This window comes from Myotis myotis, unplaced genomic scaffold (assembly GCF_014108235.1).
Source record: "Myotis myotis isolate mMyoMyo1 unplaced genomic scaffold, mMyoMyo1.p scaffold_m19_p_17, whole genome shotgun sequence".
NCBI classification, from domain to species: Eukaryota; Metazoa; Chordata; class Mammalia; order Chiroptera; family Vespertilionidae; genus Myotis; species Myotis myotis.
In genome coordinates this window covers 30,969,045-30,992,062 of record NW_023416321.1, presented here as the reverse complement: position 1 = coordinate 30,992,062, position 23,018 = coordinate 30,969,045, and the positions used below count along the sequence as shown (strand labels likewise).

The window sequence follows — 23,018 nt, the reverse complement described above, 5'->3', positions numbered from 1 at the left end:
TGGACAGTACAGAATGGGGGATGTTAGGATACAAATCCAACTCAATTTACTCTGAAGCCTGTGTCTTTCCACTAGATCAGAGGTGGTCAAACTGGTGCTCCATGGACTACATTCAGATAGCGAATGCATTTTGTTTGGCTGCACAGTGTTTTTTAAAAATGTCAATTTGCTGCCACTATGTAAAAATGGAAAGAGTTTATATATACATTCAGATCGCCAGTTTCTCTTCAGTAACTGGGAAGATCTAGCAAAACTGTGTCAATATTCCTGCATGGCAGTAAATGCATGGAGGAGTTGCATGACAGTTGCCCCTTTAAATGGAAGGATGTGCTCCTAGTTCACCAGGATCTCTATGCATTACCTTCTTTTATATATATATATATATTTTATTGATTTTTTACAGAGAGGAAGGGAGAGAGATAGAGAGTTAGAAACATCGATGAGAGAGAAACATCGATCAGCTGCCTCCTGCACATCTCCCACTGGGGATATGCCCGCAACCCAGGTACATGCCCTTGACCGGAATCGAACCTGGGACCTTTCAGTCCGCAGGCCGACGCTCTATCCACTGAGCCAAACCGGTTTCGGCTATGCATTACCTTCTTTAGCATTTTTGGTTAGAATTCCTGCTATGTTCTGCACTGCCTAACACAGTGCATGACACATATATATTAGGTGTTTGGGCACCAACAATTAGTTCAGTGGAATTGAACGATTTTATAAAAATATATATATATTTTTAATTGATTTCAGAGAGGAAGGGAGAGGGAGAAATAGAAACATCAATGACGGGAGAGAATCACTGATCGGCTGCCTCCTGCACACCCTATACTGGGAATTGAGCCTGCAACCCAGGCATATGCCCTGACTGAGAATCAAACTGTGACCTCCTCATTCATAGGTTGAGGCTCAACCACTGAGCTATGCCAGCCAGGCGAATCAAACGAATTTAACTGAAGTTGGAATGAAGTCTAGACCTCTAAGTGTAATGAGAGGCTTGGCACTTAGGGGAGGGAGGACAGCAAGTGCAGATTAGTATGAATTAATGATGTGCTGGCTGGAGCCTGAGTAAAGCAAGAAGAGCAGAGGGCCGAGGCCTGAGGTTAGGATGTCTTACTCTAAATTTAGAGCAGAATGGGGGGAATCAGGGAAGAAACCAGAGAGGGAGAAGAAAAAGAAGCACAGAGGGACCTCAGCCATGAAACACCACTAGAGTCAAAGAGCTGAGGGTTTGGGCAGCTGCAGCCAGTCTAGGGAAGAAGATGAGGAAATAGGCAAAAGCCATGGCAACAGGAAAGTAATTAGGAACTTTCAGATGAAATATGAGAAAAAGAAAGGGCGATTGGGGTCTGGAAGTTGAGTAGGGAAGAAGCAGCACTGGTTTGCTCCCTGAGGGTATGAAAGAGAGTTTTTACAGGAGTCCTATTTGGGAAAGGCATAGAGAACATTCATTTAATATTCATTCTTGTCTTCAGCATTGTCATCATTTCTGACATCCTCAGAAATAGGGTAGTATTCATGTTGCCTTTTTTATTTATTTATTTTTAAAATATATTTTTATTGATTTCAGAGAGGAAGGGAGAGGGGGGAAAGAAAGAGAAACATCAATGATGAGAGATCATTGATTGGCTGCCTCCTGCATGCCCCGTATTGGGGATTGAGCTCGCAACCTGGGCATGGAATGCCCTTGAATGGATTTGAACCTGGGACCGTTCAGTCCCCAGGTGCACACTCTATCCGCTGAGCCAAACCAGCTAGGGCTTCATGCTGCCTTTTTAAAATGGACTAAAGAACTATTTAGACCCTGTCCTCTTGTTCTAGTGCAGGACTTTTCAACTAGTGAGCTGCAAGAATTTTTAAAACATGCAATACCTGGCTATTTAGTCAGGGGCACTGACCTCTTCAGTGGTTCTCAACCTTCCTAATGCTGCGACCCTTTAATACAGTTCCTCATGTTGTGGTGACCCCCAACCATAAAATTATTTTCGTTGCTACTTCATAACTGTAATTTTGCTACTGCTATGAATCGTAATGTAAATATCTGATATGCTATATGTGTTTTCCGATGGTCGCGACCCACAGGTTGAGAACTGCTGCCTTAGATTGTCAAAGTAAAAAAAAAAAAAATGACAACAGCCAACACAACAATATCTGTCCAGTGTGAATGAATCAAAATTCTTCCTATTTTCTTGTCAGGTCAGCACAAAATATATTGAGATGAAAAAGGTTGAAAGTTGCTATTCTAGTGGAATGAAATGTTAATTAATTTAATATATATTTTGGACAATCACCAGCCAGCAGAGATTGGACACTTCTCTCATGGACATATCTACATGGGCTGTTAGCTTTGTGGATTTTTTGTGGTCAAATTAAAATTCTATTTTTGCTCCGCTTTTTCACTCAGTATCCTTCTATGTGGCCTAACTAGCTACTAATTAGTATGTGCTCAGAGTGTGTAAACTCGTTTTAACATTATCCTCAGAGTATAGAGGAAGATAAACTTAAAAATAACTCATTCCAAAGTTCATGTTGGATATAGATAGCTCATCCATTGTCTTGAATGTAATCCTTTTCCTGGAAAACCATTGTGACCAATTCCACATGGAATCATGTCAATTCTGGTATCAGGGGCATAGGGAACACCTCCGTTTCAGTAGGGCCACTGTGTGTTCCTATTGTCTTTGGAGTCAAACCACCCGGGTTTGCGTCCTTACTCTGCCACCTATCAACTCTGTGATCTCTGGCAAATCATTGTGGCCTAACCTCATCAGTTAGATGCGGTTGATACCTGTTGGAAAGGCTCATTGAAAGATTTAAATGAGATGATGAATGTGTGGAATTTATGTATGTGGAAGCCCTTAACTCCTTTTTGAGGGTGGTGAAACTTGAATCTTTCTAGTATCCACCATGTGAAAGTGTTCTTAACTTGGGTGCCTATCAGCCTAACAGAGGAAGTTTGCATTTGGATTCCGGAGTTTGAGTACTTTGCCATTGGGTCTAGTATTTACATTAAGAAAAAAAAAATCACTGATTCTCTCTGGGACTTGCTTCTGTTTCTCACAGTAGCCACGAAGGACCTGGAAACCTGAGGTTGTGTCTTAATTTTTGTGAGAGCTTAAGGCAGAGAGGGGCTCAGCACAACCTCCCCACATCAGAGGCAGAGGTCTGCACACGGGGCGAAATCTTAGCCCCAGGGCGCCCTAACTTCCAACACGGGGAGCAATCCAACCCCGGAGGCCGGCGGGGGAGGGGGAGCCTGGCGTGGCCTTGGGGACGGAAGCGGAGGCGCCCGGGTCAGCTCAGACTTTCTCCGGCTGAACCCGGGGCCAGAGTGTAGGTGAGCCCGGCGGCGGTCGGGCACGCGCGCCTCCGGGCCGGGAGGAGTTCGGTGACGTCACCTCCAGGAGGACTCGCTTTTTCATTAATGAAACCGGCCGGCGCGGGCGCATGCGCCGCAGGCCCCCCTCCCGCCCGCTTCCCCCTCCCCTTTCCCAGCCGCGCTCTCAATCTCGAGCTCGCCGCTGCTCCCTCTCCCCGACTGTGGAAAGGATCCCACTTCCGGTGGGGTGTCATGGCGGCGTCTCGGGCTGTGATGGCTGTGGGGAGACGGCGCTAGTGGGGAGAGCGACCAGGAGGCCCCCTCCCCTCCCCGGGCCCCCCTCCCCCTCCCCCCTCCCCCCGGCCTCCTCGCCGACGCCCCCTTCCCCTCTCCCCCTCCCGGCTCGGCGCGGGCCCCCCATCCCCACCCCCGTGGGAACGTTCGGAGCCCGCACTCTTCAGCCCCTCTCCTCGCCGCTCCCCTCCCCTCAGCCCCCGCTCCCCGCCCTCTTCCCGGGCCTGGGCGCCGGCCGCCCCGTCCCTCCGCCGCCCCCCGGCCGCGGGGAGGACATGGCCGCGCACAGGCCGGTGGAATGGGTCCAGGCCGTGGTCAGCCGCTTCGACGAGCAGGTAACGGGCCCGCGGCGGCGGGAGGTGGGCGCCGGGTGGGGGTGGGGACCGAGCGAGCGGGGGGAGGAAGGAGCCGCCGCCTCCCCCGCGGCCACCTCGGGCTCCGGAGGGAAGGACGGGGGATCGGTGGGGTGGCCTAGGGGGAAGTGCGGGGACGGAGGGCGCCGCCGGGCGCTCGGGCTCCCTCTCCCCGGAGTCGGGGAGTGGGCCTTCTCCTGCCCCCCCTTGGACCCTCCGTCCCTGTAATCCCAGCGCGTCCGCTCGCCCAGGAGGATGAGTGACCTGGGGGCGCTTTCTGGGACTCTCCATCTGGATTTAATCATTCCCCCCTTACTTTTTTTTTTTTTGAACGGAGGTGGCTCACATTGAGGGGTTTCCTCTTCCCTCAGTGGACCTCCTAACTGGGGGTGAGCAGCTGAAGGCACCCCAAGGCCCGGCGTGTGTACCCCCTGTAGGAGGAGGAGAACACCCCACCCCTCCCCCAGTTTCTTCAGCTTCCTCTCTCGGAGGGGGAAGAGTGGAAGAAAGCAGGGAGAGCGCAGGTTTGCTTACTCTCTGCCCCATCGTCGCAGCCCGCCCCGAGCTCCCAGCGCGCACCCAGTGCATGGTTGCTGATGCCCACACGGCCGTCCCCCCATATCCTCCCGAGACAAGACTGGCTTTTCCATTGCTGTTTGCAGGGGAAATCGTGGCTCTCGATCCCTCCTGCTTCTGAAATGTTTTTCCCGTCTTCCCTTCCTTGGTAATTGCAGTCTCTTCCCTTTTATTTTTGCCAGCGGTCTGAGGATGTGAAGATGGCTTTCTTGAGAGAGCTTCTTGGGGAGTCAGGGGAGAAGGGTGTCAGCAAAGTGGGGACACTGCCGCTGAGCCACTGACAACAGAGAGCAGAGACGGCTGGGATGTGCTCCTAGAGCCCGTCCTTCTGCTAGTGTTTTGTTATTGTTTTTAACTCTCACCTCTTGGTTGACAAGAGAACTTTCATTGAGAATATGTGGGATGGAAAAAAAATTTTTTTTCATAGCTTGGGGAGGTGCCTTTTTATTTCCGAGCTTCACACAGTCAACCCTAGGGCTGATCAGAATGAATGCACACGCAGCCTTTTGTCAATGGGGATTCGTTTAACTTTGTGTTGTTGTAGGTAGTTGGGGATGGTTTAAAGGGATGCATTTTTTTGCAGCTGCAGTTCTACCGCGAGCTTTCTGTGATGAGGGAACTGTTTAGGATCGAATCAATCTATTTTGTCATAAAACTGATTATGGGAGCTGAATGAATGGTGGGTTCTACTTTTACTTGATCCGTAAACATTTCCTTACAGGACTCGTAGTGTTTCTGACCTACCTAAAAGATACTTGGGAATAGGCAGAGGAGTAGAGAAGAAATTGAGAAGAAACTACATAGATAAAATAGAATTACAAAGCTGTCAGCGACTTGAAGGAATTGCTTCACCCATCCCTTTGCTTCCAGACCAAAAAGCATCTAGCCAGCTGCACTACTAATCTATTTGAGGAAGCAAAATGTTACCACATATATTGGATATTATTGACAGAGCATTAGATTTAAAACTTGATAGAAAAGACTTTCTCTGTGTAATTTTTTAAAAGGCACACAGAAGAAGGTCAAAGCTGAACCTTGTAGACCGCATAATCTGGATTCGGGAATTTGAAGGATTCACACCACAGTTGTTCCTAATTCTTTTTTAATTAAAATTTTGTCTCCAATTTGTAAACTTTATTTCTTTACTTCTTACCTGTTGATCTCTAGGCTTACATAAGAAAAATACAGTTTTCTAAATTTCAAAAGAGGAATGATTTTCATTATATGGTCAGTAATGCAAGAAAATATTTTCTTCTTTTTGTCCCCAGTGTTAAAAGACCTTAGGCTTTGTTGTTTGCTTTGTTGTGAATATTGTGGAATCAAACTCACCATCATCTTAAAAATTCAGGACATAACTGTTTTAAACAGAAGCATTTTTTATATATTCCTTATGTTGTAATTAAGAGAAAGATATATAGGACAACTTTATTTCTCATATTTTTCTCTTACAAGGTTAAAGCCCACTGACTTTGAGATGCAAAAGGATAAGGGTTTTCAATGTTTACTATAAGGTACATACATACATTAATTTATTTAGAAGTAATAAATATTTAATTCAAATTGGAGTTTACCTTGAGTTGGGAAAGTGAGAAAACTCAGGCAGAGAGAGGTTAAATGATTGACTTCTCAAGGTCAGGTAGCAGACCTAATAACAAGAGCCTCAATATGAAAAGTATTGAATGCTGGACAATCAGGGATATTTTTTTCTGATTATCCCATAGGATTAAAAAAAATAATGCATTAAGTATAGTTAGGAGAGAAGAGTTTACATTTAAAAATATTAATATTTTAAAAATATATTTTATTGATTTTTACAGAGAGGAAAGGAGAGGGATAGAAAGTTATAAACATCGATGAGAGAGAAACATCGATCAGCTGCCTCCTGCACAGACCCTGTTGGGGATGTGCCCGCAACCGAGGTACATGCCCTTGACCGGAATCGAACGTAGGACCCGTCAGTCCACAGGCCGACGCTCTATCCACTGAGCCAAACCGGTCAGGGCAAAAATGCTATTATTAATTTTTTATTTTTATATTGATTTCAGAGAAGAAAAGAGGGAGAGAGAGACAGAAACATCAAAGATGAGAGAGAATCATTGTTCGGCTGCCTCCTGTACATCCCATACTGAGGATGGAGCCCCCAACCCAGGCATGTGCACTGACCGGAATTGGACGGTGACCTCCTGGTTCATAGGTCAACGCTCAACCATTGAGCCATGCTGGTCTGGCAAGAGTTTACATTTTTACTGAGGGGGAGAAAAAGCTCTGCATATAGTGAGAATTATTTGTATAAGAGTCTTAAATGTTTCAAATATTTCTAAAAGTTTTACATTTTGGATATATTGTATAGACTTTGTTTTGTTGGGTTCAGAGGGAATCAAGTTGCTTCCTTTTATTATAGCTGAAGACAGTATATACTGAGCTAATGAGTATGTGCAGGTCTAAAGATGGCAACTCTGTTTATGTTTGAATTGGTGTTTTGGTTGGCCTTGGAATACTTGGTGATTAAAGCAGAAATGTATTCCTAGTCACTGTATTATTGTATTATTTAAAACATATTTATGTTGATTTCAGAGAGAAAGAGAGAAGGAGTGAGACACACACATACACATCACTGGTCTAAGTTGATCAGCTGCCTCCTGCATGTCCCTTACTAGGGATGGAGTCACAACCTGGGAATCAGAACTGGGAATCAGACTATGACCTCCTGGTTCATAGGTTGGTGCTCAACCACTTAGTCACACTGGCCGGGCTGTATTATTGTATTTTGGTGGGCATTGCTCAGCAACTTGGCGCATTAGACCCAGTTAAAAGAAGTGGTACTGTCTCATCTTGACATTTTGAGCTCAAGTCCTTGTTTCCAGGTGTGTAAAATAAAATTCCTGTAACCTGCTGGGATTGCACCTATACCTAATATTTATGGTCTAAGTCAGTGATGGCGAACCTATGACATGCGTGTCAGAGGTGACACGCGAACTCATTTTGTTGGTTGATTTTTCTTTGTTAAATGGCATTTAAATATATAAAATAAATATCAAAAATATAAATCTTTGTTTTACTATGGTTGCAAATATCAAAAAATTTCTATATGTGACATGGCACCAGAGTTAAGTTAGGGTTTTTCAAAATGCTGACACGCCGAGCTCAAAAGGTTCGCCATCACTGGTCTAAGTTGAACCATTCTTAACCAATTTTAAAAGTGATTACCTCCTTGATTAGGGAAATGGCAGTTGCAAAGGTGGACAGCAAGAAAGCTGAATGTATCAGTTTTATCCTTAACCTGCTTTTATGGTATTCAACAGTAAGTTTCTAAGTTGAAATAGGCAAATTTTAGGTATGTATTTTTATTTTTATTTTATTTTTTAAAAAATATATTTTATTAATTTTTTACAGAGAGGAAGGTAGATGGATAGAGAGTTAGAAACATTGATGAGGGAGAAACATCGATCAGCTGCCTCCTGCATACCTCCCACTGGGGCTGTGCCCGCAACCAAGGTACTTGCCCTTGACTGGAATCAAACCTGGGACCTTTCGGTCCGCAGGCCGATGCTCTATCCACTGAGCCAAACCAGACAAGGCTAGGTATGTATTTTTAAATTGTGGCTCATTATCTTGGGTACTTAACAATTAGAACCTCCTTAGATGCCTCACCAGTCTCTGTGGAACTTTGATTCTCAAAGGGAGTAAAGGAAAACTGGTTATATGAAACAAAACTAGTTTTGTTTTTAAGAAATTAAAAAAGATACCCTCGAATGATGTGTTATAAATATGTTCATTTAAGCACTTATATTTTCCATATCTCATCAAGTAAGAACAGTATATAAAAAACCACCAAAACATAACATACTAGAGAATAAATTCTGATTTTTTTATTTGTTATAATAGCATATTAGTAGTTGTAAATTGAATGCTAATCAGAATATTCTTTGAATATGTGATATTTAAAGTGTAAATGATTGGCAAATGTCTTTGAAGTTACAAGCCACATGTTAATTGGCCAAATAGATAGATTTGTAAAACTTTGAAGCAGTTTTGGATTAAAATAAAAATCTCCTAGTCTTGTTCTTAAAGCCTGGTCTGCCATTTATATAAGGCCTTATAAAGTCATTGAGAATGAATACTCTTTTAGCAAAGGGCATTATATAGTAAGAAAAAATGCTTATTCTTTATTCTGGAACTCATCTTTTTAAAAACATTTCTTCCAACTGGTCCTCAATTAGTTCTCTGTGCGCCCTCGTTCCCCAGTCCCTTTATCTATCATCTAATTCAGTCTTTCTCTGTGATCTTTCTCTTCACCTTCAAACTTACTAAGATTTCTTTTGTCTTAATTAAACATTTGGTTAGTCCTATAACTTTCTATGGCTCAATCTTTTCCTTCCTTTTGTTGCCAGATACTTGCTGCCTCTACTGTTTATCTGCCCATTTCCTTTATAACTCTCTGAAAACTAGTTTCTCCCTCTGCTTTTCTTCTGGATTGCTGTTTTCTTGAAAGTGATTCCTTCTGGCAAACAGTGGTTTTGCTGAATTGTAATGCCACTGTGGTGTTCCACTACCCCTGGAAGCCAGTTTCCCCTAATTCCCAAGACAGTACTGTCTTGTATGTGTGCTTGCGGATCTTCATATATCGATGTTCTCGTTGATTCTTGGACAGATGTGCTTTCTCTATCATATTATGTTGCCTATCATGAAACGGGGTGGGAGTCTGAGCTTTGCTCTGCTTTTTCCCTGCCTCTGTTCTAAGTTTCTGGATCCTAGATGTCCTCATCTGTCGGAAAAGAATCTAGAAAAATCTCTAAGGTTTTCTTTCTAGTTTAAATATTCAATGATTTTTAATATTTTAACAGCATCTCCCTGAGCCACATCAGTCTGTTGGGAGCTGACCCCACTTAATTTACCAAGCTATTTCTCATTATGCTTCAGCATGCACCTATGTTTCAGGCAGGCTGGCTCAGTCTCTTCTGCTGATTTCTGCTTCTCAGCCTTCATTTATGACGGCCCCTGAATGCTTCCATTCCTCCTTTGTGATGTTCTAATTCCTATCTATCCTTCAGTGGGCAGTTCTAACTTCATTTTTTCCAAGAAGTCTTCTTGCACTAAACTCACTGCAATCTCACTTCTTGGTGTGCTTGGCACCTGGGGTTCTGCAGAACCACCCGGTAAGGTTTCTTCCCTCAGGAGGGTTGGTTGAACACAGTTTAGCATTGTTTTCTTTTCTCTTATCTTTTTATCAAATAGAGTGTAAACTTTCTGAAAAGCAAGAAGCCTCTATTAGAACTCTCTTATAGATAGTCTCTCCAGTCCTCAGCACACTTATGAGCATACAGTGAGTCATTCATTGATGCAGTGTTTTTCATACGATTACTGGTTGAAAGGTAGAATGGCTAAAATAAGTAATTTTGGCTCTGTTATATTTATTAAATAACCAGATTTTGATTTAGTTTTTATAATGGCCTAAGTCTTAAAAGTTAAGTGGTATTTTAACTCTAAGGAGGAACTTACACATATTTATATGTCCTCCCCCAGAGCTAACATGTTTTTTGAATGAAGTTTCAGGTCTGATTATCTTTGAGATCTTGGATTTGTCACTTATTTTTAGTGATAAGTCTCTACATAAGGATATTTTTTTACAATGGTCTGATAGGATAATGAAAGTGAAATACTTTGAAAAAATTTAAATTATTCAATGTAAGATTTATACTTTTTTTTTTTTTTTTTTTTTTTTTTACTAAATAAGGGAGAATATCTCTGGATATTCCTCTGTTATGTACCTTGGCTGATACATACTTTACTTTAGCATTCACTGACATACTTGGGTAACATATCATGGTAACAGATCCTTATGTAACATGTGTGGATGTCCATAATCTATCTGTTTGCCTTTAATTTGTGTTATACGTATTATATAATATGGGTCTTCAAGCTTGGGATGTGTTATAGAAATTGTCTTAAGGTGTTCTGTGAATTGGGCCATCAGTTGTTACATTAGATTTAAATATGCCTACACTTTTTATTTGACTTTTTGACCAATAAGAAATTAGATTCTAAAATCTACATCATCATTATTATTATTATTGTTATGTTTAGCATGAGAATTTTGTCCTTACAGGAAAGGTTAGTGATATAGTAAGTAATCATGCCTTATTTTTGCATCTTTGTTGTTTAAATTACTCAGATTGCTATGGGGCTTTTTTGTTTTAGCCTTTCAAATTTGGTGTTATGAGGTTCTATATAGACTCTATTGTTGCATTATAACAACTGTGCTTTTAAGGTTGAGCAGTGTATTTATTAAAAATGTGTTTTGCACATGTGTTCTTTAGGCCTCAATCTGTTCTTCATTGGGGTTCTGTGTGTGTGCGTATAAGACAAGGGACAAGAGGTATATAAGAAGGCTAATTTTTTTTAAAGGAAGTTTAAGGAGGAAAGTGTTGTATAGAAGAAGTAGAAGGGGAGGTTTGTGGTCAGCTTAAACTGTTAAAAGCCTTAGAATCAATATTGAAGTAGAATATGGGCATCTTAAGGTCTTTCTTTGCAGGTAATTGAGTTGTATTTATAAAAGCATTGGCTATTTCATCTGACATCTTTTAGAATACCCCATTTTCTTGGGGGTGGAGAGAGAAAGATGAGACAAAGTTTGTTTTGACCTTGAAGAATAGAAAAGTTAAAGTGTTTTATATTGTAGTAACTGTGAATTAAGTTTAAAGTTTCAGTAACTTGTACATTTCTCTGTCATACTTTATGGTAGAACCTTCAGTAAACAGAGCACTCTCAGGTTGTGGAATATAAATAACTGAAATTGATAGTGCAGCCATTAAAGTTTCTTTAGGTGAATGCATATTTGACCACTTCAAGCGTTATATGCTTGTGATATATAGTTATGTTCTTTGGTTCTCTGAGTATGGCTTTTGAGCCTTGAGCTTCTGTTGAGACAAGAAAGCCCCATGCTAATATGGAATCCCATCCAATTATAATGAAGAATTGGAATCATCCTCTAAAATTTTACATATTGTTACTATAAACAGTACTAATTACTTTGCAGTAGCAGTAGCTTGAGGTGCAAACTTCCAGATTGCATATTTTCTTTAGACCACAGCCTGGCACTCTTGGGTTTGGCTTAGTGTTGTCACGACAGCCTATAAGCTGTTGCTTGCTCTTACTTATATTTTATAGCTTTGAGTGTCTTACCCTATTGAATTTCAGGGAACTTAACTTTTTTTTTTTTAATGACATTCTCCCCTCCCTCTACTTCACATCCCCAAGCAGGCTGTTGTATCTAGTGCAAGAGACATGAAGTTAATACACAGAGGAACTTTTAGAAATTTATCTAAAGGACTTTTATTTAGCTTATTATTAATCATAGTTTTATACCCAGATAATGACCTTGTGGGTAATTGTGGCTCATAACACTCTTAAGTGAGGGCACGACAGAATAGCTCTTACCACCTAGGTTTGTGATGGCAGTATGCTGGATAGTAAGAGCTTTTGACTGTGTACCATTCAGTGTGGTCTTGGACAAGTCAGTTAATCTCTCTGAACTTCAGCTTTCTATGTCTTCATCTGTACAATGGGGATAATTCCTGCCCTACTCACATCATGGGCTTGTTTAGTGTCTTAGGTACGAATCTTTTACATGAAAGGAAGCTGTCTAATTAGTCATAAAAAATTATTACCATGATTATCATCCTGTGCAGTATTTTTTCTATTGACTGTTATTATTTCTACTCTGCATGAGGAAAAACTAGAGAGGCAAAATAATTTGTTTACAATCATATGACATGGAAGTAATGAGTTTAAACTAGAACGTGAGTGTCAATCCTTAGAGCAGTAACTTTTCAGTAGAGCTTTACAAAGAAATCTGAATTTTCTGACAGTATAAATATGTAAATTGAGGAATATATTGTTGATTCTTCACTTAAAGATGAGATCAGAGTATCTGAAAATCATTTTTGATTGGTCATGTGTTAGACATAGAAATGAGTTTTGAACATTATATCCTTGATTTCATTATTTATCATTCTTTTCACTTTATCAAAGCTTTTCGGTCAGAGGAAGTTGTAACATTGTTCCCCTTTTATTTAGTTTTATAACATTACATTATACTCACTGCAGATTTTTAGGTGAGGAGAGTTGAATCCTGAAGGTGAGAGAATAAAACCTTGAGAACACCAGTAGGAATGTACAATTATAAATATGAGATTATGTATTTATTTCATTATTTTATCTTGGCATTTCAGAGTCCACTGTTGTAAAGTTGGTTTTCATGCTTTAAGAACATTCCACTTAGGATTGGATTAAATTTGAGGCAACTTTTAAAGTTTTGGTAGTACTTAATGCCTTGTCCTGTTGGATTCCTGGGCATTTGTTTTTCTTTTCCTCTCAAATCATTCATCTAGAATTTTGGAGTATCTCCCCAACTCTCCCGTCTTTACCAGTGCCTTTTACTTCTGTCCCAGGTCAGGGCTGGGAAATGTTTTGTCTTTAGGTCCAGGCAGGTCTCCTTCCTTTTGGACTGAGGGGGGGAAAAAGAAGCATTTTTGTATTTCCTGTTATGTTTCAGTTTTTGGCTTCTAATAACTGAATTTTCAGTTGGGAATGGAAGAGATAGATTTTGTTTTGGTCAGCTTTTGGCAACAGAGATCAATGAAGACCTGTGCTCTGGTTACTACCCTGACATGAACTACCTTTGCAATATTATGTAAATCTCTTAAAGTTTGAGCTATTTCCTTATCTATAAAACAGGAGAAATATGATCTGACAGTGCAAAACTTTTATGAGTCTTATAATGAATAGATTTTTGTTTTATTTTTATTTATTTATTTTAAAATAGATTTTTATTGATTTCAGAGAGGAAGGGAGAGAAAGAGGTAGATAGAAACATCAATGATGAGAGAGAATCATTGATCATCTGCCTCCTGCATACACCCTAGTGGAGATCAAGCCCGCAACCTTGACTGGAATCGAACCTGGGACCCTTCCACAGGCTGAAACTCTATCCACTGAGCCAAACCAGCTAGGGCAAGAAAGAAGGGATTTGATTCATAATAGCTGTTGGAGTAAATGAGAGAGAGTGGGCCGTTTAAGGACACTTAACAATATTGAGCAATGTTAAAGACACATCTGGATTTGGAGACCATATCTTTGTTATGGTCAAAGTCACTAGAATTGAGGAGATCAAGGAAGGTTGAGGACCAGTGTTTGGATAGGTGCTCCACCTTGACATTGAAATCACCTAGATTAGGGTTGCTAGGTTTAGCAAATAGAAATATAGGATGCCTGTTAAATGTGAATTTTAGATAAACAATGAATAAATACTTAGTATAAGTATTTCCCAAATATTCCATGGATATCTTACCCTAAAAAATTACTCATGTTTGATTTAATTGGGAGTTACATATTTTATCAGGCAACATTAACCTATCCGTGGTTTGCAAACTGCGGCTCGCAAGCCACATGCGGCTCTTTGGCCCCTTGAGTGTGGCTCTTCCTAAGCCTTAGGAGTACCCTAATTAAGTTAATAACAACGTACCTACCTATATAGTTTAAGTTTAAAAAATTTGGCTCTCAAAAGAAATTTCAATCTTTGTACTGTTGATATTTGGCTCTGTTGACTAATGAGTTTGCTGACCACTGACCTAGATGATACCCAGATGATGGTAGATGGTGAAGTAGAGGAGAAACTGAGCCAAGAGACAAATTATTTAGATGACGGGGGGAAATATCTAGAAAGTTGGTAGGTGACTATGACAAGGTTTGCTAGTTAGTAGCACCACATGAGTCATGATCCTTAAGGGAGAGGGGGAAGAGTAGAAAAGCGGGATTTGGCCTCCTTGAGTCTCTTATTCATTGTTCCTAATTCTGTCCTCTATAACTCTTCGGAATACGTTTGTCCTTTTACTTTAAAAATAGCTGAAGACAGCCTTCACCAGTGTGGCTCAATTGGTTGGGCATTGTCCCGTGTACCAAAAGGGTGCTGGTTCAATTCCTGCTCAGGACACATGCCTGGGTTGAAGATTCCGTCCCTGGTGGGGGCTTGCAGGAGGCAGCTGATCGATGTTGTGCTCTCACATCGATGTTTCTCTTTCTCCCTCTCTTTTTCTCTCTCTCTAAACATCAATAAAAATATATTTTTTTAAAAATTGAAGACAAATCTTAAGTACTGCATAGGTTGTTCCTCCCTCCCCCCTGAAAAATGTCATACATTCGACCATTTCTTATAGCACATAATTTCAAGACATCTCATTCTGGTTGTTTGGCTCTTGGTGCAATGGTGGTCGTTACTCAGGCATACCATTTTTCAGTTTTTCTCTCAATATTTTTGATATGAGGGTGTTATGTGAGACCTGGAAAAAAAGGCTTAAAAATGCGGAGCTTCAGGTGCACTGTATTTTTGGTGTTCATCTGATTACCAGTACAGTAAACCAATCAAATAATATTAATTGGCATTATATGTGCATGTTTGTTTTTTAAGTTTTATTATAAAAAATTCAAACGTATGCAAAAGTAGAGAGATGATTGTAAATGAATCCCCATGTACCTATAACCCAGCTTCTACTCAGCTTTATTTGATCTGTATTTCTACCCGTTTTCTGCCCAGCACCTCTCCATTACGGTGAAGCAGTTCCAGTTATCATTTCATTTCAGCATGACTTTTTTCCTATCCATTTTCTTTAATTTTTTTTAAAAAAATATATTTTTATTGATTTCAGAGAGGAAGGGAAGGGAAGAGAGAGATAGAAACATCAGTGATGAGAGAGAATCATTGCACACCTCCTAGGGATCGAGGCTGCAACCCAGGCATGTGCCTTGACTGGAATCAAACCCGGGACCCTTCTGTCTGCAGGATGACACTCTATCCACTGAACTAAACCAGCTAGGGCTCTTTCTTGATATTTAAAAAAAATTTCAATTACAGTTTACATTCAATATTATTTTGTATTAGTGTCAGATGTATAGCAAAGTTAGAAAATCATGTACTTTACAGAGTGGTCCTCTGCTACTTCAGGTACCCACCTGGCTCCATACATAGTTATAACGATATTGTTGACTATATTCCCTATGCTGTAATCTACATCTCTGTGATTATTCTGTAACTGCCAGTTTGTACTGCTTAATTCACCCTTTTCACCCAGCATCCCAACTCCCCCCGCCCCCCGACAACTGTCAGTCTGTTCTCTGTATCTCTGAGTTTGTTTCTATTTTGTTCATTAGATTCCACATATAAGTGAAATCATATGGCATTTGTCTTTTTCTTTCTAACTTATTTAACACTTAGCATAATGCCCTCTAGGTCCATCCACAGCATGACTTATTCTTAACTCATGCTGACTTTAAGAGCTGTGTGATATGAAAACAATACTTTTAATTAGGAATCAGAAGATTTGAGTTTGAGTCATAATTTTGTGAAAGAAAAGGAAGAATGAGTTAACCTGGTCAAGGCCAGCTATCTGAGCCTTAGATTCCTAATATTTTGAAGAGTTTGTGTGGTGGCTGGGAGGGGACATAACATTATCTGCTCTTTTTCATAGGGCCTGTGTGAATCAAAGATAGATAATATATGTAAAGGTACTTTATGTAAATTCATGACTTCTCAAAGTTCACTGACAGCATTTCTCTTATCACATGTCTAAATTTTCATCTGTACCTTTGGAGTAGTTCAGATAAAGCAGGCAGGAGCTTTAAGCTTTATCAAAGGGTTCTGATGGCTCTCAGCAATGTTCTTTTCAAATTTGAAGATCATTTTGTCTTCTGCTAAAACAATTAGAAATAAAATTGAATCAAGTAATTCTGCTTTTAATCTCCTGTTGGTATTATACCATATACTCTAACTAGTGGTTTGCAACCTTCCTCCTCTTCCTCTTCATAGTTTTAAAAGCCTTTAAATATTTATTTTAACATATTATCTTTAATGTTTTTAGTTATTTTGAACTCTTAACTATTTTTATACTGTTCTTTCAATTTGTCCATTGTATATAGTGTATGTTTTATCTTAAATGTCTTTATATATACTGATCTCTGGGGGAGAGGGAGGAGGAACAACTGGTACAGGCACATTAGTTCCTTTAGATATGTCAGCTTTACCAGATTGCTTAAGATTTTTAGTACAGATTTCCTGGACCTACAAAACATCTATCTATTCTAGAGGTATGGAAAATGGGTTGTAGTTTTAAAAATCTCCCCAGATCATTCATTCATATATATATATATATATATATATATATATATATATATATATAGCTAATATGCAAAGTATCCCTTCAGGAGTTCAACCAGGAGACTGTGAGTTCCATCGCTCATTATGACATGCGCTGACCACCAGGGGGCGGTGTGGACCAAAGGAAGGTCCTGGCCATCAGCTGGGGAAGGGAGGCCCCGGCCAGCAGCCGGCAGCTGGGGAAGGGAGACCCTGGCCAACAGCTGGCAGCCAGAAGGAAGGTCCTGGCCAGCAGCTGAAAGGTCCCGATCAGCCCTGATTGCCGGCCAGGCCTAGGGACTCTACCCGTGCACAAATTTCGTGCACCGGTCCTCTAGTTTTGATATAAAACTGGGTTGCAAGGAGACTTTAGTTTCTGGGTAGTATTTAGTAAGTCACAGCACAGTCATCTATACTACTATGACAAATAGAAAAAACTGGATGAACTTTTAAGACCATATTTTAAAAAATATCGGAGGACTGTAGAAATAATGAGGACTAGATTAATTAAAATTCCAGAGATAGAAAAGCCCTTTGTTAGAATAGAAGCAGATTGCTGACATTTGTTGATTTTGGACACTGACTAAAGAAAAAGGATGAACCAGAGGTGAACTGAGTCTTACTATAACTGCAATATAGCTCCCACACAGTTCAATTCCTGAGTGGATTGAAATGATCAACCTCCCTCATCCCTTTTGCCTAAAGAATAAATGGAGAACTCTCATTGGGAAGACATATTCTGGAGTTTCTGAAGTTCTTTCATATATAATATCCAGAATACAATGAACAATTTCTGAAAATTTGAAAAAGTGAAAAACTCTGACCCATAATAAAGAATAGACATAAACCATAGAAGTAGACCCACAGATAAATTAAAGTTAGCAGACAAAGACTTTAATATGCTAAAGGAAAATTAGAAAATGATGCATAAAATGGATGAAAAATTGAATAATTTCTATACAGAATTGAAATCCATAGAAAGGAATAAAAAACACAACCTTGATTGCTTATGGTCTTTTACTTATATGTTAATTAGCAGGACCTCATTTCACTTCTTGCACTGTTCTTGGTTGTCTAAAAAAAAAGTGAGAAAACAGGTCAATTGAATGTACACTACTTAAATTCCATGAGAGCAGAATTATTCTGTCTTGTTCACTGCTTTACTCCTAGGGCTCAGTACAGTGCCTGACATTAAAAACAACAAACCTACAACAACAAAAACACACAGTATCTGAGATTAATTACATATTGGATGGATTTAATAGCAGATTACACACAACAGAAATCAAGATTAAGTAATTTGTAGATAAGTCAATAGAAAATATCCAATTTGCAGCACAGTAAGAAAAAAAGAATGGAAAAGGTGCAAGAGAACCTAAGAGATATGCAGAACACCAAAAAGTTAAATAATGGGTAATTGGAGACTCAGAAGTATAGAAGAGAGATTAGTGTGGAAGAAAATATTTGAAGTAATAGTGTTAAGATGTTTTCCCAAACTGATGAAAGACATTAACCCACAGTTTCAAGTAGTTTTAGCAAAGCCTAAGCAGGATAAATACAAAGAAAAGTACACTTAATTGAACTTTTGAAACTAGAGACAAAGAGAAATTCTGAAAAGCAACAGAAGGAAACAAAAGATGCATTATTTTAAAAGTAACAATAATATAACTGATGACTGACTTTTGAACACAATGGTGGAAACTAGGAAATAATGGAAAGACATTTTAAAGTGTAGAAAGGAAAAACTGCCACGTTAGAATTCTATTTCCAGCAGAAATATCCTTCAGAAATAAAGACATTTTTAGACAAAAGCTGAGAGAGTTAATTGTCAGCAGGCCTGCTCTAAAAGAATGACCAAAGGGAGTTCTTTAGACAGAAGGGAAATGTCTCAAGTGGAAGGGTAAAATTAAAAGCAAAAATGAAGAGCATACAATTGGGTATGAATAAATGTACACCCAAGATGAATAATTATACAAAAACATTGCCTCTTTTCCTCCCCTGCTCTTAGGAATTTTATTAGAACTTCATTTTAGGAATTTTATTTTTTATTCTAGAATAATAGAATTTCTACAGCTTTATTAGGGTAAACTTGCCATACAATAAATAAACTGCACACATTTAAAATGTACAATTTGGTGAGTTTTTATATACTTACAAGCCTGTGATAACATCACCACAATCAAGATAATGAACTTACCACCCAAAAACGTTTCCTCCAGCTCCCATAATTCATTCCTATCTTTATCCCATCCTTAGGAGCTGTTTTGCTCAGTCTATATATCAGAATTTGTTTTTTTCACTTACCTGTTGATAGATATTTGGGTTGCTCCAAGTTTTTAGCTATTACAAATAAATCTGTTGTGAAGATTCATGTACATGACTTTCTCTGCAGTAAATACGAAGGATTGGAATGGTGGGGGCATATGGTGAATGTATGTTTAACTTTTTTTTTTTTTTTTTTAATTGGAGCTTAGGTGCATTTATTCCTATACAAATCATTACAAAACCAAGTCTGGCCCCAAACCCCTACCCGAGTATGCTGCTGGCCTCCTCCTCCTCTACCTGACCACTCTCCACAGCCCTTTCCAGGAAGACCTTTAATCTTCCCTTACAGGCTCCGGAAGAGCAGGGGTTAAACCCATCTCACTAAAACCCAATAAAGTGCCTGATGTAGAGTGAGGGGATGACCCAATGTGTCCTGTTGCTATCAGAGTCCCCTGGACTTGGGAGAGTTTGTACAAAAGTAACCCTCAAGTTTCTAGGAGGAGGTGGGAAAAGTGAATGCCAGACCCTCAGAGAAGGGTGGTAGCTGGAGGGGTCATCTTAGGGAGGACAGACGTAAGGCGGTCAGTTGGGAGAGTTGGGGAAAGCTCTCAGACTCCACATTAGAACATGACACAGGCAGAAGGGTGCCCAGAGAGGGGCAAGGGCTTTGTCCAAGACCATTCAGGGCAGAGCTAAGACCAGGATTCTGGCCTCCCTCCCCTGTGACACCTCCCTCCCCTGTGACACCTCCCCCCCCCCCCCCCCCCCCCATCCCACAAATAGCCTGCCCAGTGCAACTACTCTTTTGGGCTTTGGTAAGTGAAAGAGCAACAAAAAGTTCCAGCTCCTGAGGACAGGACCCCACTGTCCTAGACAATAAGGAGTAATTTAGGGTCCATCCTGGGGATGAGTCAAGTCCTCATTTCTCCAGGGGAGCCAGGAACTTAAATGTCTGTTCCTTAGGCTCCCCAAATCCCTGCAAAGGCTCCCTGTTTAACTTTTTAAGAAGCTGCCAATCATTGTTTTCCAAGTGATTATAACATTTCACTGTTGTATATGAGCATTCTAGTTGCTCCACATCTTTGCCAACACTTATTTTTCTTTTTAAAAATTTCAATTATAGCCATCCTAGTGGGTATGAAGTCGTATATCATAATGGTTTCGATTTGCATTTCCCTAATAACTAATAATATTGAACGGCTTTCCATGTGCTAATCTGCCATCTGAATATATTCTTTGGTGAAGTGTCTATTCAAATCTTTGCCCATAAAATTTGTTGATTTATTTTTACTGTTAAGTTTTTAAAATTTATAATATACTAGAGGCCTGGTGCACAAAAATTTGTGCACTGGCGGGGGGGAGGGGGGAATCCCTCAGCCTGGCCTGTGCCCTCTCGCAGTCTGGGACCCCTCAGAAGATAACGACCTGCTGGCTTAGGCCTGTTCCCGGGTGGCAGAGGGCAGGCCCAATCCCTAGGTGCAGCCCCTGGTTGGGCTCAGAGCAGGGCCGATTGGGGAGTTGGGCGCCGCCCCCTGTCATGCACAGAGCAGGGCGGATCGGTAGGTTGTGATGCCACCCTCAGTCACGCTCAGGGTAGGGCCGTTTGGGGGGTTGGGGCGCCGCCCCCTGTCACACTCAAGGCAGGGTCGATGGGGAGGTTGTGGCGCCAACCCTGTCACGCACAGAGCAGGGCCAATCAGGAGGTTGGGGCGCTGCCCCCTGTCACTCACAGAGCAGGGCCCATCAGGGGGGTTGGGGCTCCATACCCTGTCACGCACGGAGCTGGGCTGATCAGAGGGTTGAGGAGCTCCCCCCTGTCACTCACAGAGTAGGGCCGATAGGGGAGTTGGGGCACCGCCCCCCATCACACACAGAGGAGGGCGGATCAGGGGGTTGGGGCGCCGCACTGTGTCACACTCAGGGCAGGGCCGATGGGGAGGTTGTGGCTCTACCCCGTCACACACAGAGCAGGGGCGTGGGGGGCGGTTGGGGCGTCGCCCTCTATCACCCACAGGGCAGGGCCAATCAGGGGGTTGGGGCACCGCAGTCTGTCACACACAGAGCCGCAGGGCGATCAGGGGGTTTGGGCACTGCCCCCTGTCACGCTGATCCCGGTGCCGGGAGGCCTCACTGCTCTGCTGATCCCGGTGCTGGGAGGCATATTACCCTTTTACTATATAGGATAGAGGCCTGGTGCACGGGTGGGGGCCGGCTGGTTTGCCCTGAAGGGTGTCCTGGATCAGGGTGGGGGTCCCCACTGGGGTGCCTGGCCAGCCTGGGTGAGGGGATGATGGCTGTTTGCAGCTGGTCACACACCCTTCAGGGTGGGGGTCCCCACTGGGGTGCCTGGCCCATCTGGGTGAGGGGCTGAGGGCTGTTTTCAGGCTGGCGGGTGACTGAAGCTCCCAACCGCTCCTTTTTTTCTTTTCTTTTTTTTTAATTCTGGGCCAGCTTTAGCTCTGAGGCTTGGCTCCAGCTCTTAGGCTTCCGCTGCTGAAAGCAGGTATCTGGTTTGTTTGGGTTCTATAATCGAAACACTGTTTCAACTCCAACTCTGAGATCCTAGCTGGCTGAAAGCAGGTTTGTGGGGTTTTGTTTAGCTTCTATATTTGTAACAATGTTTCAGACTGCAAGCTCAGAGTCTGGCAAGGCAGGCGGGGAACATTAGAGTTCTCCGTCACTGAAGCAAGCAAGCCTCATGTTAGCTTCAAGCTGCCTTGCTGCCGGCCACCATCTTGGCTGGCAGTTAATTTGCATATCGCCCTGATTAGCCAATGGGAAGGGTAGGGGATGTATGGCTAATTACCATGTTTCTCTTTTATTATATAGGATTCTGAATACAAGTCTTTTATGAGATGTGATTTCAAATATTTTCCCAGTTTCTAGCTTTTTTTCTTCTCAGTCTTTTGAAAGCAGATGTTCTTAATTTTGCTGAAGATCACTTTATCAAGTTTTCTTTCAAAAAAGATAATGTTGATAGTATATCTAAGAAACCATTGTCTAACACAAAACCACAAGGATTTTTCTCTTATGTTTTCTTCTAGAAATTTTATTTTAGTTTTTACAACTTAGGTCTATGACTAATTTTTCGTTAATTTTTGTACTTAGTGAGATTCTGTATTTATTGTTTTTGCCAATTCACATAGCCTTGATTATTATTATAGCTTTACAGTAAATCTGAAATCAGATATTGTAAATTCTCCAACTTTGCTCTTTCTCAAGATTGTTTTAGCTAGTGTAGATCCTTTGCATATCCATGTATAGTTTGGAATCAGTTTGTCTATTTCTATTTCAGTAGAAAAGCCTATTTTATGAGGGATTGTATTAAACCCTAGATTAGTTTTGGGAGAATTACCACGTTAGCAGATACTATTTTTTAATTTTAGTTTCTGATTGCTAATATGTAGAAATACATTGATTTTTGCTTATCGATCTTGTTCACTTTTAATGAGACCATAAGGCTTTTGTTTTGTTTATATATTTATTGATTTCAGAGAGGAAGGGTGAGGGAAGAGAGAGATGCAAACATCAGTGATGAGAAGAGAATCACTGATCAGCTGCCTCCTGCACGCCCCCAACTAGGAATCGAGCCCGCAACCCAGGCATGTGCCCTTTACTGGAAACAAACCCAGGACCCCTCAATCTGCAGGCCGACGCTTTATCCACTAAGCCGAACCAGCCAGGGATTGTTGTTTGTTTTTAACAACAATTTTGATTGTATATCACAGAAGTCAGCTAACATATTTGACAGTCTAGTTCTCTGCTTGACTTCTAGAAACTAGAATACATGTAAGGGTTCTTTCTGTTATTAGATTGTAAAGAAAAATTCAGTTGGGGTGATGCTGATGGGAACAAGAAGCAAACAGGAAAAATCATGTCCTTTGTCCCTTCTCCAGTCTTACAGTACCTTGGTGTACCCTCGGTAGAGCCTTAATAACAAGGAGCCTGCTGGCAAAGGAGAAATGGAGTTTGCATAGTAGCCCCACCACTAGAAAACAAAGTACAGAAGGATAGATGTGGAGAT

General features: G+C 41.1%; 1 protein-coding gene across 17 annotated transcripts in view; it reads left to right on the top strand.

Moving 5' to 3' along the window:
* Positions 1-3,791: 3,791 nt before the first annotated feature.
* Positions 3,792-23,018, top strand: part of NF1 (neurofibromin 1) — a 240,759-nt gene continuing 221,532 nt past the window's right edge. For 12 of the 17 annotated variants that reach the window (XM_036340624.1, XM_036340626.1, XM_036340622.1 and 9 more), the window contains exon 1: positions 3,793-3,948. In XM_036340624.1, coding sequence (XP_036196517.1) covers positions 3,889-3,948 — 60 coding nt within the window. In that variant the 5' untranslated portion in view covers positions 3,793-3,888. Of the gene's footprint in view, positions 3,949-23,018 lie in introns of all 17 variants that reach the window. The other 5 variants (XM_036340637.1, XM_036340627.1, XM_036340631.1 and 2 more) reach the window with 3 other exon arrangements.